The following is a 16,068-nucleotide window of genomic DNA, read 5'->3' as shown; positions in this document are numbered from 1 at the left end:
ATGATATGTGTGCACGCTGAATTTTTGTGCAGAAATTTTCTGCACCAAAATATGCTCCTTGTGGCACAAAAAAATGCATTTTTTTAGTAAAATTAATGGCTGGAAGGGCTACCTACATAAAGCTGGAAAAAAGCACCATCAATTTACATGCTGCTTCTTTTTTTTCTGCACCCAAAACTGCAAGGAAAAAATAAGCAACGTGCACACAGCACTTCAACATTACCATTGACTTTGCTGGCATAAAGATATGCATGCAGATTTGGGCAACAAACTGCACCAAAAAACACATCAAAAATGCATTGTGTGCACAAGGCCCTAATCTGGACACTAGCAATAGAAACCCAAACAATCAGTATTTTATGATGATTATTAGGTTGGAGTCACACTAGTGTATGGCATCGGCTGTGATATACCAATGATCCTCAGCTCCTGCTCTGCTGCGAGTGTAAGCCGTGTAATGTAATGTAATGTAAGAGTGTAATGCTTCTGTGATCCGATCCTTTGATCGGATCACAGCTGCAGAGGAGAGGGAGGGATTAATTTCTCTATCTCCTCCATTGTCAGCCTGTGTGTATATTGATCAATCACCACCCATTGGGATCTCCTTGTATATAAATTGAAACCGTATAGAAAAAAAGAGAAAGGATATACCTTAAAGGGATCCCCAAACAATGTAAGAAGGGGAAAAAACTTTATTTGGAAAAAAAGTGGACAAATCCTAACTATAGGAGCAGCAGGAGCACACAGACGGACAACTTAAAAACAATTAAAAAGCCAACATGGCATAATTCCCTGACACACAAACCTCCAATATGTTATTACAATAATATAAAGTACCTCACACTTATAAATTCAAAGTTATTGTCCTCCCCTAGGACTAATGTAAACAGTAGCAAATGAATACAGGTGTAACCAGGTGGTATACTGATATCAGGCTTCAAGAGGAAAAGTAGTTAGGTCAGAATAAATGGGGGTAACACAAGTTATTATGCGGCATGTAGTCATATATAGAGATGTGTATTAAATATACCCACGTCTCATCTGCTTGAAACTAAAGTATTACCCATACAATTATATAGGATAAATTAGACCTGAACAACCCTCCTAGAAGCTTTGCTTTGTAGAAATTTTTGCAAATTTATTAAACAAGAGAAACTGAAATATCACATAGTCATAAGTATTCAGACCCATTGCTCAGTATTGAGTAGAAGCACCCTTTTGAGCTAGTACAGCCATGAGTCTTCTTGGGAATGATACAGCAAGTTCTTCACACCTGCATTTGGGGATCCTCTGCCATCCTTCCTTGCAGATCCTCTCCAGTTCTGTCAGGTTGGATGGTAAACGTTGGTGGACAGCCATTTTTAGGTCTCTCCAGAGATGCTCAATTGGGTTTAGGTCAGGGCTCTGGCTTGAACAGTCAAGAATGATCACAGAGTTGTTCTGAAATCACTCCTTTGTTATTTTAGCTGTGTGATTCGGGTCATTGTCTTGTTGGAAGGTGAACCTTCGACCAAGTATTACAGTCAGAGCACTCTGGAAGAGGTTTTCTTACAGGATGTCTCTCTACTTTTCTCCACACATACTGCTTACAATTATCACCAAAAAGTTCTATCTTCGTCTCATCAGATCATATTATCTTATTTCTCACAGTCTGGGAGTCCTTCATATGTTTTTTTGCAAACTCTATGCGGGCTTTCATATGTCTTGCACTGAGGAGAGACTTCCGTCGGGCCACTGTGCCCTAAAGTCCCGACTGGTGGAGGGCTGCAGTGATAGTTGACTTTGTGGAACTTTCTCCCATCTCCCTACTACATCTCTGGAGCTCAGCCACAGTGATCTTGGGGTTCTTCTTTACCTCTCTCACCAAGGCTCTTTTCCCATGATTGCTCTAGGAAGAGTTCTGGTGGTCTCAAACTTCTTCCATTTAAGGATTATGGAGGCCATTGTGCTTTTAGAAACCTTGAGAACTGCAGAAATTCTTTTGTAACCTCCTCGGCTAAATCAAGCTCTATCAGATTAATTAAACACAGCTGGACTCAAGTGAAGGAGTAGAACCATCTCAAGGAGGATCACAAGGAAATGGATAGCATTTGACTTAAGTATGAGTGTCTGAGCAAAGGGTCTGAGTACTTATGACCATGTGATATTTCAGTTTTCCTTGTTTAATAAATTTGCAAAAATTTCTACATTTCTGTTTTTTTCTGTCAAGATGGGGTGCAGAGTGTACAATAATGAGAAAAAAATGAACTTGTTTGAGTTTACCAAATGGCTGCAATGAAACAAAGACTGAAAAATTTAAAGGGGTCCGAATACTTTCCGTACCAACTGTGAATGGGTGCAAGTGATGACAGACTCGCAGACAATCGTAGCATGCTGAAATTTTTTTCCTTAGGCCGGTGTCACACTTGCAATTGCCTTGCGTGTATCTCGAGTGAGTCTCTCGGTGCATCACCCGGCACAGGCTCACACTCTCCTCACAGGAGCGTTTCAGATGCATAGAGATGCAAGCAACCGCCCCGCCCCTGTGAGGAGTGTGTGAATCCGTGCCGGGTGATGCACCGCGAGACTCGCGCGAGATACATGCGAGGCAATCGCAAGTGTGACACCGGCCTTAGTCCGATTAGGGCTGCGGAAAAACTCGCAGATCTGAGCTGCAGCATTGTCTTACATGGAGGCGAGTGCAATGCGAGATTTTCTCACATTGCACTCGTGCAAGTCATACATCAGTGTAAAATTAGTGAGAAAAAGACCTCGCTTCACCTTGTGTAGGTGCTCTGGAGAAAAACAGTCAGTAAAAATTGAGATAACTCCGGCACACTACTAATTTTCCCATAAGAATCAAGGAGACATGGTAGATTTGAAAAATCTTTTTTCTTTTATTTTGCTTGTGAGGTAGTGAAAAAGGTGCTGTACATAAGTCCGCCGACGTTTCGGCCAATCGGCCTTCCTCAGGTCGGACAAAACTGGAAAGCAGCAGGAGAAGAAGCAAAATAGAGGTAGATATATTAGACCGTATGTACGAACAGTAGGGTGAGCACTGTTGTATGCAGGAACATCACATGTAGTTCTACTGGGAATAGTGACTCACTATAGAGGGGATACCTCTTGTCAATCGGAAACAATAGAATATCGTGGTCCTCTGGTGGCCGTTCTGTGACTACCAGAAAATAGGTATGGAGGGTCACCAAGTTACGTCAAATATGGCCAGCAACCTGTGTTCAGGTGAGCTACCAGCATGCTTTAATATATTCAAAGAATCACGTGTCCATGTTATATATGTATTACCATTATTCTTAGGCGTTCACAAATCTTGTTATTCCAAAGTAGCTGTAGCTCCAGTAAGCGTTCTAGGTTAGGGGCTGGAGAAGGGTATGTGGAATAAGATAGGGCCTGACCCGGGTAGTGACCTATGATTCCAGGTGCTAAGGTATGGGAGAGGGTCCCAGGAGATAGGGGGAATCCGGGCAACTACCGGCGGGTGTCAGAGGTGCTGGGTAGCTGGACGCCTAAGAATAATGGTAATACATATATAACATGGACACGTGATTCTTTGAATATATTAAAGCATGCTGGTAGCTCACCTGAACACAGGTTGCTGGCCATATTTGACGTAACTTGGTGACCCTCCATACCTATTTTCTGGTAGTCACAGAACGGCCACCAGAGGACCACGATATTCTATTGTTTCCGATTGACAAGAGGTATCCCCTCTATAGTGAGTCACTATTCCCAGTAGAACTACATGTGATGTTCCTGCATACAACAGTGCTCACCCTACTGTTCGTACATACGGTCTAATATATCTACCTCTATTTTGCTTCTTCTCCTGCTGCTTTCCAGTTTTGTCCGACCTGAGGAAGGCCGATTGGCCGAAACGTCGGCGGACTTATGTACAGCACCTTTTTCACTACCTCACAAGCAAAATAAAAGAAAAAAGATTTTTCAAATCTACCATGTCTCCTTGATTCTTATGGGAAAATTAGTAGTGTGCCGGAGTTATCTCAATTTTTATACATCAGTGTAAGGCCTTGTTCGCACATAAATGCTGACTTTTCTGCAGCGATTTAACAGCACTTGTGCGCTTCAAATCGCTGCAGAAACACTGCGTAATGAATGCAGTGTTTCAGCAGAATAATTCCCGATTTCATGCGCTCAGGATGCTGCCTCTCCCATAGACAGAGTGGAAGCTGCATCCATAGCGCACAAAATAATTGACATGCTGCTTTTTTGAACGCACGGATTTGGGTAAAAATGTTAGCATCCAAATCGCTGTGTTCAAAAAAGCAACGTGCTGACGGATTATGCACAATGTTCATAGATTGTGCATGGGACGCAGGACGCATGCATTTACGCTGCAGTGCAATATGCAGCGTAAATGCATGCAATTACGCAACGTGTGCATGAGCCCTAACTCTGGCCTAAGAGTATGTTCATACAGTGTCATTTAAGCACTTTCTACACTAAATTAGTTAATAGAAGTGACGTAAGCTGGAACATATTGATTTTATGTGGCACTTTTTTAGGGTGGAATCCCACTAGCAAAGATGGCCACGTACACACATTGAGTAGTTGTTGAGTTTTTACCTCAGTATTTGTAAGGCCACGTGCACACACATTAAAGTTTTTCCATTCACAAAAGAATTACCGTATTTTTCGCTTGATAAGATGCACTTTTGTTCCCCCAAATTTTGGGGGAAAGTAGGGGGTGCGTCTTATAAGCCGAATATATGGGGGTGTATATATATATATATATATATATATATATATATATATATACATATATACATACACACACACTGCAGGGTCCAGGGGAGGTGGGGGCGCTGCTGGGGGTAGGTGAACGCTGCGGCGGCAGCTTTTGATCTCCTGCTCCCGCTCATATAATATGCACAGCCGCTGTCCATCTCTGGTGGTGCTGAAATCACACCGCAGTGACGGGCTGGGTGGGCGGTGCATATTATATGTCTCTGCGCCCCCCTGTGATGGCACATGCCCCCCTGTGTTAGATATGGCCCCCGTGCTGCTACTCATTCTAAAATAAAAAAGCTTTAATTACCCCCTCCAGCGTTTCTCCCCGTGTCCCTGCTTCCACTGTGATCAGGCACGCAGAGATCTCAGTCTGCTGTGCCGATCACATGACCGGCACTGAGAACCGGGAAGTGGAGGAACAGAAGCACGGAGGGAGACAGGAGGGAGCTCAGCACTGGAGGAGGTAAGGAAAGAGTGTTTTATTTTACTATGGGCGGCATCCTGGGGGGCGATATCTAACACAGGGGGACTTGTGTGATCTATAGGGGCCATGGGCAGCACCATGGGGGCGATATCTAACACAGGGGGACTTGTGCGATCTATATAGGGGCCATGAGCAGCACTATGGGGGCGATATCTAACACAGGGGGACTTGTGCGATCTATATAGGGGCCAAGGGCAGCACTATGGGGGCGATATCTAACACAGGGGGACTTGTGCGATCTATATAGGGGCCATGGGCAGCACCATGGGGGCGATATCTAACACAGGGGGACTTGTGCGATCTATATAGGGGCCATGGACAGCCCTATGGGAGCGATATCTAACACAGGGGGACTTGTGCGATCTATATAGGGGCCATGGGCAGCACTATGGGGGCGATATCTAACACAGGGGGACTTGTGCTATCTATAGGGGCCATGGGCAGCACAGGGGGACGTGTGCCATCAGAAGGGGGCTATATTCAATATAAGGGGGCCATATCCAGATTAAGGGGGGCTAATTTTAGGATGGGGGCTATGAGGGACATATACCCTGTATGATTTGTTAGACGGACACTGGCATTATAAGATGGACCCCATTTAACATTAAAAAAAAAAATTTCTCTTTTCCTTCACAAAATTTGGGGGTGCGTCTTATAATCAGGTGCGTCTTATAAAGCGAAAAAAACGGTAATACTGATGTGTGGTTACCTGCAGTCACTCACACTTTATACTGCAAAGAACCATTGTAAAAGACTGGTGTTTGAAGTAGGGTTCAGAGTTGTCTGATGGTAACACAACAAATAATAACAGTGCACAAACCTAAATGATGAGATTGTCAAAATTGACCTTTAATAATCAAGCAAATACTTTATTTGCTCTCCACAAGCTGCAATGCAGGGGCACTAGGTCCCTCTATCCTCAGTAAGTGCAGATGAAATGTAACTCTATGTAAGAACATACAGTATATGCTGTCTAGTAAGATATCTCGGTGTATATGCCAGACATACAGTACAGACCAAATGTTTGGACACACCTTCTCATTCAAAGAGTTTTCTTTATTTTCATGACTCTAAAAATTGTAGATTCACATTGAAGGCATCAAAACTATGAATTAAAACGTGGAAAAGTAGCCACTTTTTGCTTTGATTACTGCTTTGCACACTCTTGGCATTCTCTTGATGAGCCTTAAGAGGTAGTCACCGGAAATAGTCTTCCAACAGTCTTGAAGGAGTTCACAGAGAGGCTTAGCATTTGTTGGCCCTTTTGCCTTCACTCTGCGGTCCAGCTCACTCGAAACCATCTCGATTGGGTTCAGGTCTGGTGACTGTGGAGGCCAGGTCATCTGGCGTAGCACCCCATCACTCTCCTTCTTAGTCAAATAGCCCTTACACAATCTGCAGGTGTGTTTGGGGTCATTTTCCTGTTGAAACATAAATGATAGTCTATCTAAACGCAAACCGGATGGAATAGCACGCCGATGCAAGATGCTGTGGTAGCCATGCTGGTTCTGTATGCCTTCAATTTTGAATAAATCCCCAACAGTGTTACCAGCAAAGCACCACCACACCATCACACCTCCACCTCCTCCTCCATGCTTCATGGTGGGAACCAGGCATGTAGAGTACATCCGTTCACCTTTTCTACCAAGACACGGTGGTTGGATCCAAAGATCTCAATTTTGGACTCATCAGACCAAAGCACAGATTTCCACTGGGCTAATGTCCATTCCTTGTGTTCTTTAGCCCAAATAAGTCTCTTCTGCTTGTTGCCTGTCCTTAGCAGTGGTTTCCTAGCAGCTATTTTACCATGAAGGCCTGCTGCACAAAGTCTTCTCTTAACAGTTGTTCTAGAGATGAGACGGTGTGTCCAAACGTTTGGTCTGCACTGTAGGTAACTGCTGATGCAGTTTACACAGAAATAAAAGGATAGATTCTTGCCATTGAATGTTACTAGCACAGGAAATTCCCACATTAGGCCATGTGCGCACTAGAAATTGACTTTTTCTTTAGGAAAAACCGGACCCTCTGAAAGAATCTTGCACCTGCGATAAAAAACCACGCCAAAACCGCATGCGGTTTTGCCACAGTTTGGCGCAGGTTTGCCCGGTATTTCCGCAGGTTTGTCCCTGCGGGTTTTTACCATTATCTATGGCAAAAACCGCAGGTACCTGCAGAAAAGAAGTGATATGCACATTAATTCCGTAGCGGAAATTCCGCGGATAAGACCGCAGGTATAAAAAAAATGCAGTGTGCGCACATCATTTTTTTATACCCATAGGTTTTGCTGGGGAATGACTGCAGAAATGTTAGAAACATTTTCTGCAGCAAATCCGCTTTACAATCCGCGGTAAATCTGCAGCGTGAGCACATAGCAGTAAAGATTTTCATAGTTATGTGATGATTTCCATTGAATAAGTTGCATCTGTTTTCTACACTTGTTTGCAGAGTAAACGGATTGGCCACTTCTTGTTCTGGTTTCTCAGAAGTGAGATTGCGCAATCTAAGCATTATCAGCAGCGTTTCGCAGTAATCCTGGAAGCTTATCTCAGAGGCTGCGGTTCCTCAATGTTAAATGATTTCATGAAGCAGGTTCAGGTCACAGAAGTTCTTCATAAAGTCACAATGGAGATCAAATGTGTTTCTGCTGAGAAGTACGATGTCACTTCACAAGGTAAAATGCCTTATGCATTTTCTGGGTGATCAGTAAAAAACAAAATTTACCCTCGGCTGGACAAGTATTGTGTCATGTTCTAATATGGTGAAAGGAATGAATCACTGAATCGCAATGTGTGATCTGATCCAATCATTTGGTACATCATTCTCTCTCTTTTCCCTCTTCTCATTTTCTCCCCCCACGCTTCTTCTTTTGATTATGCTTCTCTTCCATTACCTTTAAATTGGTGTTAGGTTTCTAAGGAGCGTTTAACTGGTACACAACCGTTGAAGAATTGTAAGTGATAGTTAACATGACAAGAAGTGTACTTCTAACATTTTTTGTACATGTTGATTTGAAACCAATAAAGGTTTATGGTTAAAAAAAACAATACAAAACAAAATTTACTAGCCCCTTTATGACCTAGGATGATTTCAAGATATAAAATCAATTAGTCTGAGTGGTAAAGGACGTAGTGAGAAAAAAAAATCAAAACTACAGAATTACAATTTTTTAGTTGCCACAACATTGCATTAAAATGCAATAACAGGTAAACAAACCATGCATCTAATTAAAAACATCAGCTCAAGACTGAAAAAATAAGCCCACACACAGCCCAGATCCTCGAAAAATGAGAATGCTACGGGTCTTGGAAAATGGCAATAAAACCGCAATTTATTTTTTTTATATAGATATGCAAACTTCTGAAATTTTTTTTACCGCTTAGATAAAAATAAAACTGTACTTGTTTGGTATCTACAAACTCGTACTGACCTGAGGAATCATAATTCCAGGTCAGTGTTACCATATAGTGAACATGGTAAATAAAAACATCAAAAAAACAATTGTACAACTGCACTTTTTTTGCATTTTCAACACACTTGGATTTTTCCCCATTTTCCAATACAATATGGGGCAGAATGAATGGTGTCATTCAAAAGTACAACTCGTCCCTCAGAAAACAACCCCTCCTATGGCTATATTGACGGTAAATTAAAAAAGTTATGGCTCTAGGAAGAAGGGGAGGAAAAAACAAAAACACTCAAAATCACCCGGAATTGAAGAGGTTAATAATGTTATTGGACATGACAGGATCCCATTTAATACCTTTGTTTTAAATACATGGAGCATCTTACTACACTTTGGGTGTTGTATAATGCTGTACTATTCCACATTTCACCACTTAGATTCCTGATGATGTTGTGAACTCATTCAATTATGATCTTATCCATTCATTTATGGATCACATGTAGAGATGAGCAAAAATATTTGCAGGATCTTGGTCTAGTGGCCACATCGACAGTCCTTAACTGCATATCTCCTCCTACCAGCTGGCATCACCGATGCGTCTTTTCATTAGTAGGCCCAGTGCAGCATCATTGTTGCGACATGATAAACACATGACGCCAGGCCTACAGATCAGAAGATGCCTGGTAATACAGGCATATAGGAGGAGGCTTGTAGGTCTGTAGCCCAACGGCCTGAGAACTGCAATTACTTAGGTATCCTAGTGTAGGCTATAGTTTAAGGAGTTAACTGCTATAAATGTATAATTTCATACAAATGTTAGTATTCCTGTTTCTATTATCTGTATAAATATTACATTTTAATGTCACTCATATATAGTCATTTCTGTTTCTTAGTTATCACACAGTTACGGCAAAAGCTTGAAAAACTACAGGGATCTCACCTTCCAGAGAGCTTTCGAGTGCCCTATGATCCTGGATTAAGAGCTGGAGCACTGGTCGTGAGTAGACAGTATCTTATAATGGAGCACATGTGGAGTGTAGTCACATCTGTAATTTTCTTGTATGCTCACAAATTCATTTCAAAATCATATTCTGTTTTCTTCGCTGCTAATGCGAGTCTGCCAGCAAATATTCCCATATTAAAGCAATAACCCCACCAGTAGTCCACCTAAGCACATGTGAAAATGTATCTATCTTGCTTATTGATATACATCACTGTTGAAACAAACTTTTCTCCAGTATGTGATCTGATAAGTGCTCTGACTGTTGTCACTAAACCCTCCTCAATATTTCTCTCTGTCTCATCACTGTCATCATCATACCCAGCTCTGAAATCCCGTGATATGATGTTACTTCATGGGGCACTACATGCATGGTAATCTCCTTGATTACTAGTTTAAAGAGATCAGTGCACAAATGGCACATGCGTCAAGACTGCGCACTTGCCTGGTCTAAAACACATTTAACGTTTGTTTTCTCAGCAATGCTTCATCAAGCATTAACAGGAAAGGTATGGTTTTTTTTTTTGCTTTTTTACAGTAAATCTGTTGGTAAGATCCATCCCCCACCCCTCAAACCACATACAGTGGAACCTTGGATTACAACATAATTCGTTCCGGAAGTGTGCTCTTGAACCAAGTTACTCTTATATCAAAGCTAATTTTCCCATAGGAAATAATTGAAACACAGACAATTCGTTCCACAACACAAAAATATTTACTGTATTTATACAAACTTGTTACAGTAATACAAAATAATGTATTAAAATAAAATTATTACAGTACACTAATACACAATACTGTTCAGTAAAAAACATGAAGCAAATTCAATTGTACGTTAGCTTACAATAGAATTGTTGGTGTGCGGGAGGTGCACTATAGAGAGAAAAATTATGTATAAATATAACAACCTTTATTCTAGTAGAGGATACAAAAAAAACCCAAACAAATTAATTCTCCCCAAAATAAGAGCAGAGCTATGTCAAATGTGGGGTAGGAATACTGCACAGACTATTGGATTACAGTACAAGCAACGTGCTATACTGGTTAGCAGAAAGAAAATACAATACTGTATCCATAAATGCAAATTGATAGACATGCTATATGGCAGTCATGGCGAACCTTTTACAGGCCGAGTGCCCAAACTGTAGCCCTAAATCCATTTTTTTTCCCTGAAGTGCCAACCAATCCTATTATGTAAATAATTGATTGTAACCTTACCTTTGCCGTCTTCTCTTCTCCTCAGCAGGGGGCATCACGCTCATTAATGCTTACCACACATTGAAGCTGAGCCCTTTCCAGACACAGCAGTTGGATTGATCTTTCTGGAAAAAATTGAAGCCTGGAATGCAATCAGATGTCACCCTGTAATCCACATCTACATTTCATAGTCTGAACATCTTGAAATCCCATAAAGACGTAGGAGTTGCTCCCCTCCCCCTTCATTCTGTAGTTCTATCCCCCTTCCTGGCCACTACCTGGTAAACATGTCCCTCATCCTGATATATATTTCCTACATTCTGGTATATTTGTCCCTATCATGGCCCCATCCTGGTAAATGTACCCCATCCCAGCATATTCCCATTCCTGGTAAATGTACCCCATCATTGTAAATGTATCCCATCCTAGCATGTTCCCCCATGCTGGTAAATGTACCTCATCCAGGCATGTCTCCCCCCATCCTTGCAGCCATGTACGCCCCGTGCTCTGTCTGTATGCCCCGTGCTCTGTCTGTATGCCCCGTGCTGGCTCTGTCCCCCCACACCTTGGCACAGCCGCAGACAGCTTAAAAATAAAAAAAAAAAACTCACCTTCTAGCACCCGCTCCACCGTGCAGCCACAAGACGCCGGCGCCGCCTACTGACGCTCCTCCGTCTCCTAGGCAACAGGTCTGCGGCCCAGGAGAGGAGGCGTGTCAGAAGGAGGAGAAATGTCTCCTCTGCTAAACACCACTTTGAACTGCCGGCGCGATCACATCGGCAGTTCAAAGTGTCTCAGTGTGGCGACAGCGCACATTCCAGCACAGAGGGCTTTGCGTGCCCAGTCTGGCACGCGTGCCATAGGTTCGCCATCACTGCTATATGGTATATACTGTGCGGCACAATGTTATACAGTACATATATACAGAAAGTTACCTCCAGAGCCGGTCAGAGCACAGTGAAAGGATTGAACCGGTAGTGTTCACAGTGAGTGTTTTGCTCTTATTGCAAAGCATTGCTCTTAAACCAAGTTACAAATTTTTAAAAAGTTTTGTTTGTCTCCCAAAACGCTCTCAAACCAAGCTACTCTTAAAGCAAGGTTCCACTGTATCTGGAAACGTAGGTCTTTGAAATGTAAATCCAATATTATTTTATATCTTTTATCTGTTGGTGTATTTATAAATAACAAGTTTTTCCTTTATATGCAAATAAGGTGTTAAATGGTATATCTGGGACTGGAACAAAAACAAAAAGTTCCTACCTACCTGCCTGTTGTGCTTGCGCCGTTCTTCGCCAGCACAGACCGGTCACGCACAGTTCCTGGCAGGTATTCAGCTGCTTCTGCTGACGTTGCGTCAACAGAGTTGCGGCTTCTTATCCACTCTGCTCTGTAGACAGGGTAGAACAGCCAATGTCATTTCTCCCCCAATAGGCAGCTGCGAGCCAGCTGTCCATCAACATGATGTTGGCTGTCCCGCCCCATCTACAGAGCAGAGCAAAAAAGAAGCAGCCGCTCTGTTCACAAAGCCACTATACCGCCAGCAAGAGCAGTTTAATGACTGCTTTGTGCTGGCGAAAAACTACCTGCTTGTTAGTGATTAGTGTTCACGGCATGACACCTTCTGATCTTTTATCTCCACCCAACACCACCTTGTTTAGCTTGATTGATGGATGTCAGATAGTGAAATCCATGGCAAATCATCAAAATCCTCAACAAATCTGTATGGTAAGATAGAATCACACAGGGTAATTTTAGGTGGATTTTGAAGCAGGCAAGATTACATACCCCAAAAATGTGCCATTGAAAAATACAACTCATCCTGAAAATTGAGTACATAAACTTGTACACAAATTTGGTAAGTGTGAGACTGTGACCGGGGTTATCTATGACGGCCGGTATGTCTCGCCCAGGTTGTGCTCACTCCATGATAGAAAGTAAATCCACTATAGGGTTAATGCTGTTTCCCTACAGGCTTAAGGAAGGGTTAAAAGGAAACAGGAACGAGGGCAGGTGTGCCGGGTGTGAGGGAGTGAACAGAACTCCCTGAGTTTTCTGCTGGAGAGGCACATGTATTGTGTTATGGACTTTTGTTTGGACATTAAAACCGTGTGCTGTGAACCTTAATGCCTGGATCCCGTGTCTTCTGCTGCGCAGCCGACCGTGCTACCTCACATATGGTGGAGAATCGGCGGGCATGACAGCCGGTGAGGTGTAGCATCCATCCCTGGTGACCCAGCTGCGCATGTCCTGGATTCGAGCGGCTATACTACAGCCCAAACCCGGCGACGGCATGGAGGACATACTAAAGCATTTGGCTCAGGCTAATGTACAGCAGCAACAGACCAATGCACACCTGCTCCAATCCTTGCAAGTGCAGGAAAAAAAACTCCAAGAACAGTTGGATCAGGCCAATGCATGTCAGCAGCAATCCTTGCAAGTGCAGGTCAAAATGCACCAAGAACAGATGGAGCAGGCCAATGCACGTCAGCAGCAATCCTTGCAAGTGCAGGACAAAAGGCACCAAGAACAGATGGAGCAGGCCAATGCACGTCAGCAGCAAGCCTTGCAATTGCAGGAAAAAAGGCACCAAGAACAGATGGTTCTCCTGGCCAAGTCGATCCGTGCCGGACCGGCAGCAACAACCCCGGGACCGGGTGACGACGGCAGCGTCCGGAAAGCGGTGAGACAAGCGTTGCAAAAGATGACCCCGGGTGATGATGTGGAAGCGTTCCTGGCGGTGTTTGAGCGGGTGGCCGAGCGGGAAAAGCTGCCGACCCCGCAGTGGGCTGAGGTATTGTCGCCCTATCTGACGGGGGAACCCCAAAAAGCGTACCTGGACCTCTGTGCCGAGGACGCCATTGACTATGTGACCCTGAAAGCCGAAATACTGGCTCGGTTGGGGGTGAATACCTATGTACGGGCTCAGCGGGTAAATCAGTGGTTCTATGAGGAAGCCAAACCCGTACGCTCCCAGGCCTATGACTTGTTGCATCTTGTAAAAAAGTGGTTGCAGCCTGACACTCTGAGCCCGGCGCAAATGGTGGAAAGGGTAGTAGTGGATCGTTTTGTGCGCACTTTACCAGTCACCGTTCAACGGTGGGTCGGACAGGGTGACCCGAGTACCCTGGACCAATTAGTGTCCCTGGTAGAGCGGCATGTGGCTACGCAGGACTTGATACGGGACACTGAGACTTTGCGTACCGCCCGTCGGTCCGGCCCCTCCAAGCCTAGGGCCAAGGACCCACCGCTGACAACGGTACAGGAGTCCCCTACCGTCCCGTCTGAGGCCGCGGCCGCCATTCCTGAGGTCCGGAAGGTTCTGTACCCTAAACGACAACCCGTCAAGGGGGTTTCCGTCCCCATTAGATGTTGGCGGTGCCAGCGGGTGGGACATGTGGAAGCCCAGTGTCCACTCACCACGGAGCCCATGGATTGTGGGGTTACCCGGCGGGGTTCAATGTATGCTCAGGTGGTGTGTACCGCTGACCTGGTCTCCCCAGAGACAGAGCCCCACTTGTGCCAAATACAGGTGAATGGATGTCCGGTTACAGGATTGTTGGATTCCGGAAGCTTAGTGACCCTTGTGCGATCCACCTTGAGAGCTAAAGTAAAGGCCACAGGACGCACCGTGGGGGTGGTTTGCATACATGGGGACCGCCGCGACTATCCCACGGGGATTGTCACCATCACAGCACCTTGCGGTCAGGTGCAACATGAGGTGGGACTTCTTAACACTCTTCCTTATGACGTGATCCTAGGAAGGGATCTGCCCTATTTTTGGACTTTATGGAGGGGACCCCCTAAGTCCCCTCAGATATTGGTCGGTCCGGGACCTGAGCCCTACAATCCTGAATCCGGGACACCTGCCGTAGGGGTCACCATGATAGGGACAGAGTGTGAACCCGATAGGTCGCCCCTAGAGGTATTGGCAGGAGAGGCTGAGACGGTCGAGCCCATCCCGGAGTTGGAGGCGTCCCCGGATACGTTTGGGACAGCCCAACTCCAGGACCCTACGTTAATACATGCCCGGAGTCGGGTGACAGTAGTTGACGGGGTGGCACAGCTGCCCAGTGCCCAGGTAAGGTACCCCCATTTCGCTCTTAAGCAGGATTTACTCTACCGGGTAGATGAAATACGGGGCGTAGGGGTAGAACAGTTGGTGGTGCCCCAGCCGCATCGCCGGCGGGTCCTCGACTTGGCTCATAAACACCTGATGAGTGGCCACCTAGGGGTCAAGAAAACGCAGGAGCGAATATTGCAAAGGTTCTATTGGCCCGGGGTCTTTGGGGAGGTAAAACGGTTCTGCGAAACCTGCCCGGAGTGTCAGCTTACTGCACCCCTGACCCATTTTCGCAGTCCGTTGGTACCGTTACCCATTATAGAAGTCCCTTTTGAACGGATAGGGATGGATCTGGTGGGGCCCCTCGTAAAGTCCGCTCGAGGGCACCAACACATCCTAGTGATCGTTGACTATGCCACCCGGTATCCCGAGGCGATACCTCTCAGACATACTGCAGCAAAGCTTATAGCTCGGGAGTTGTTTGCTGTGTTCTGCCGGGTGGGATTGCCCAAGGAGATCCTTACGGATCAGGGGACCCCATTCATGTCTAAAGTGACCAAAGAGCTATGCCGGCTACTCCAGATCAAGCAGTTGCGTACGTCTGTGTATCATCCGCAAACGGACGGTTTAGTCGAGCGTTTCAATAAAACCCTGAAAACCATGCTAAGAAGGGTGATTTCAAAAGACGGGAAAGACTGGGATATGATGCTTCCCTATTTGATGTTTGCCATACGAGAGGTGCCACAGGCATCCACGGGGTTTTCGCCTTTTGAATTGTTATACGGGCGACATCCCCGGGGATTGTTGGACCTGGCAAAGGAAACATGGGAACAAGAGCCCACCCCCCATAAAAGTGTGATTGAACACATTTTGGGTATGCAGAACCGCATAAGCGCGGTCATGCCAATTGTGAAGGAGCACTTACAGGAGGCTCAGGCCGCGCAAAGCGGCCGCTACAATAGACAAGCCACCGTGCGGACCTTTAAACCCGGGGATCGGGTGTTGGTATTGATCCCCACGGCGGAGAGCAAATTCCTGGCTCAGTGGCAAGGCCCCTACGAGATAAAGGAAAGAGTAGGGGTGGTTAACTATAAAGTATTGCAGCCCGGTAGGCGGAAACCTGAACAAATATACCATGTCAACCTATTAAAACCTTGGCAGGAACGGGAAAGCCT

The 16,068-nt window shown here is 44.9% G+C and overlaps 1 protein-coding gene across 5 annotated transcripts in view; it reads left to right on the top strand.

Moving 5' to 3' along the window:
- The window catches only part of PIK3CG (phosphatidylinositol-4,5-bisphosphate 3-kinase catalytic subunit gamma), a 99,512-nt gene that overhangs the window by 38,066 nt on the left and 45,378 nt on the right, over positions 1 to 16,068 (top strand). For all 5 annotated transcript variants that reach the window (XM_075345155.1, XM_075345153.1, XM_075345152.1 and 2 more), the window contains 2 exons: positions 7,679 to 7,904; positions 9,530 to 9,633. In XM_075345155.1, the coding sequence (XP_075201270.1) occupies positions 7,679 to 7,904; positions 9,530 to 9,633 (330 nt within the window). The remainder of the gene's footprint in view (positions 1 to 7,678; positions 7,905 to 9,529; positions 9,634 to 16,068) is intronic.

The sequence above is a fragment of the Anomaloglossus baeobatrachus genome, chromosome 4, assembly GCF_048569485.1.
Source record: "Anomaloglossus baeobatrachus isolate aAnoBae1 chromosome 4, aAnoBae1.hap1, whole genome shotgun sequence".
Lineage (NCBI taxonomy): Eukaryota > Metazoa > Chordata > Amphibia > Anura > Aromobatidae > Anomaloglossus > Anomaloglossus baeobatrachus.
This window is presented reverse-complemented; position numbering and strand designations above follow the sequence as displayed.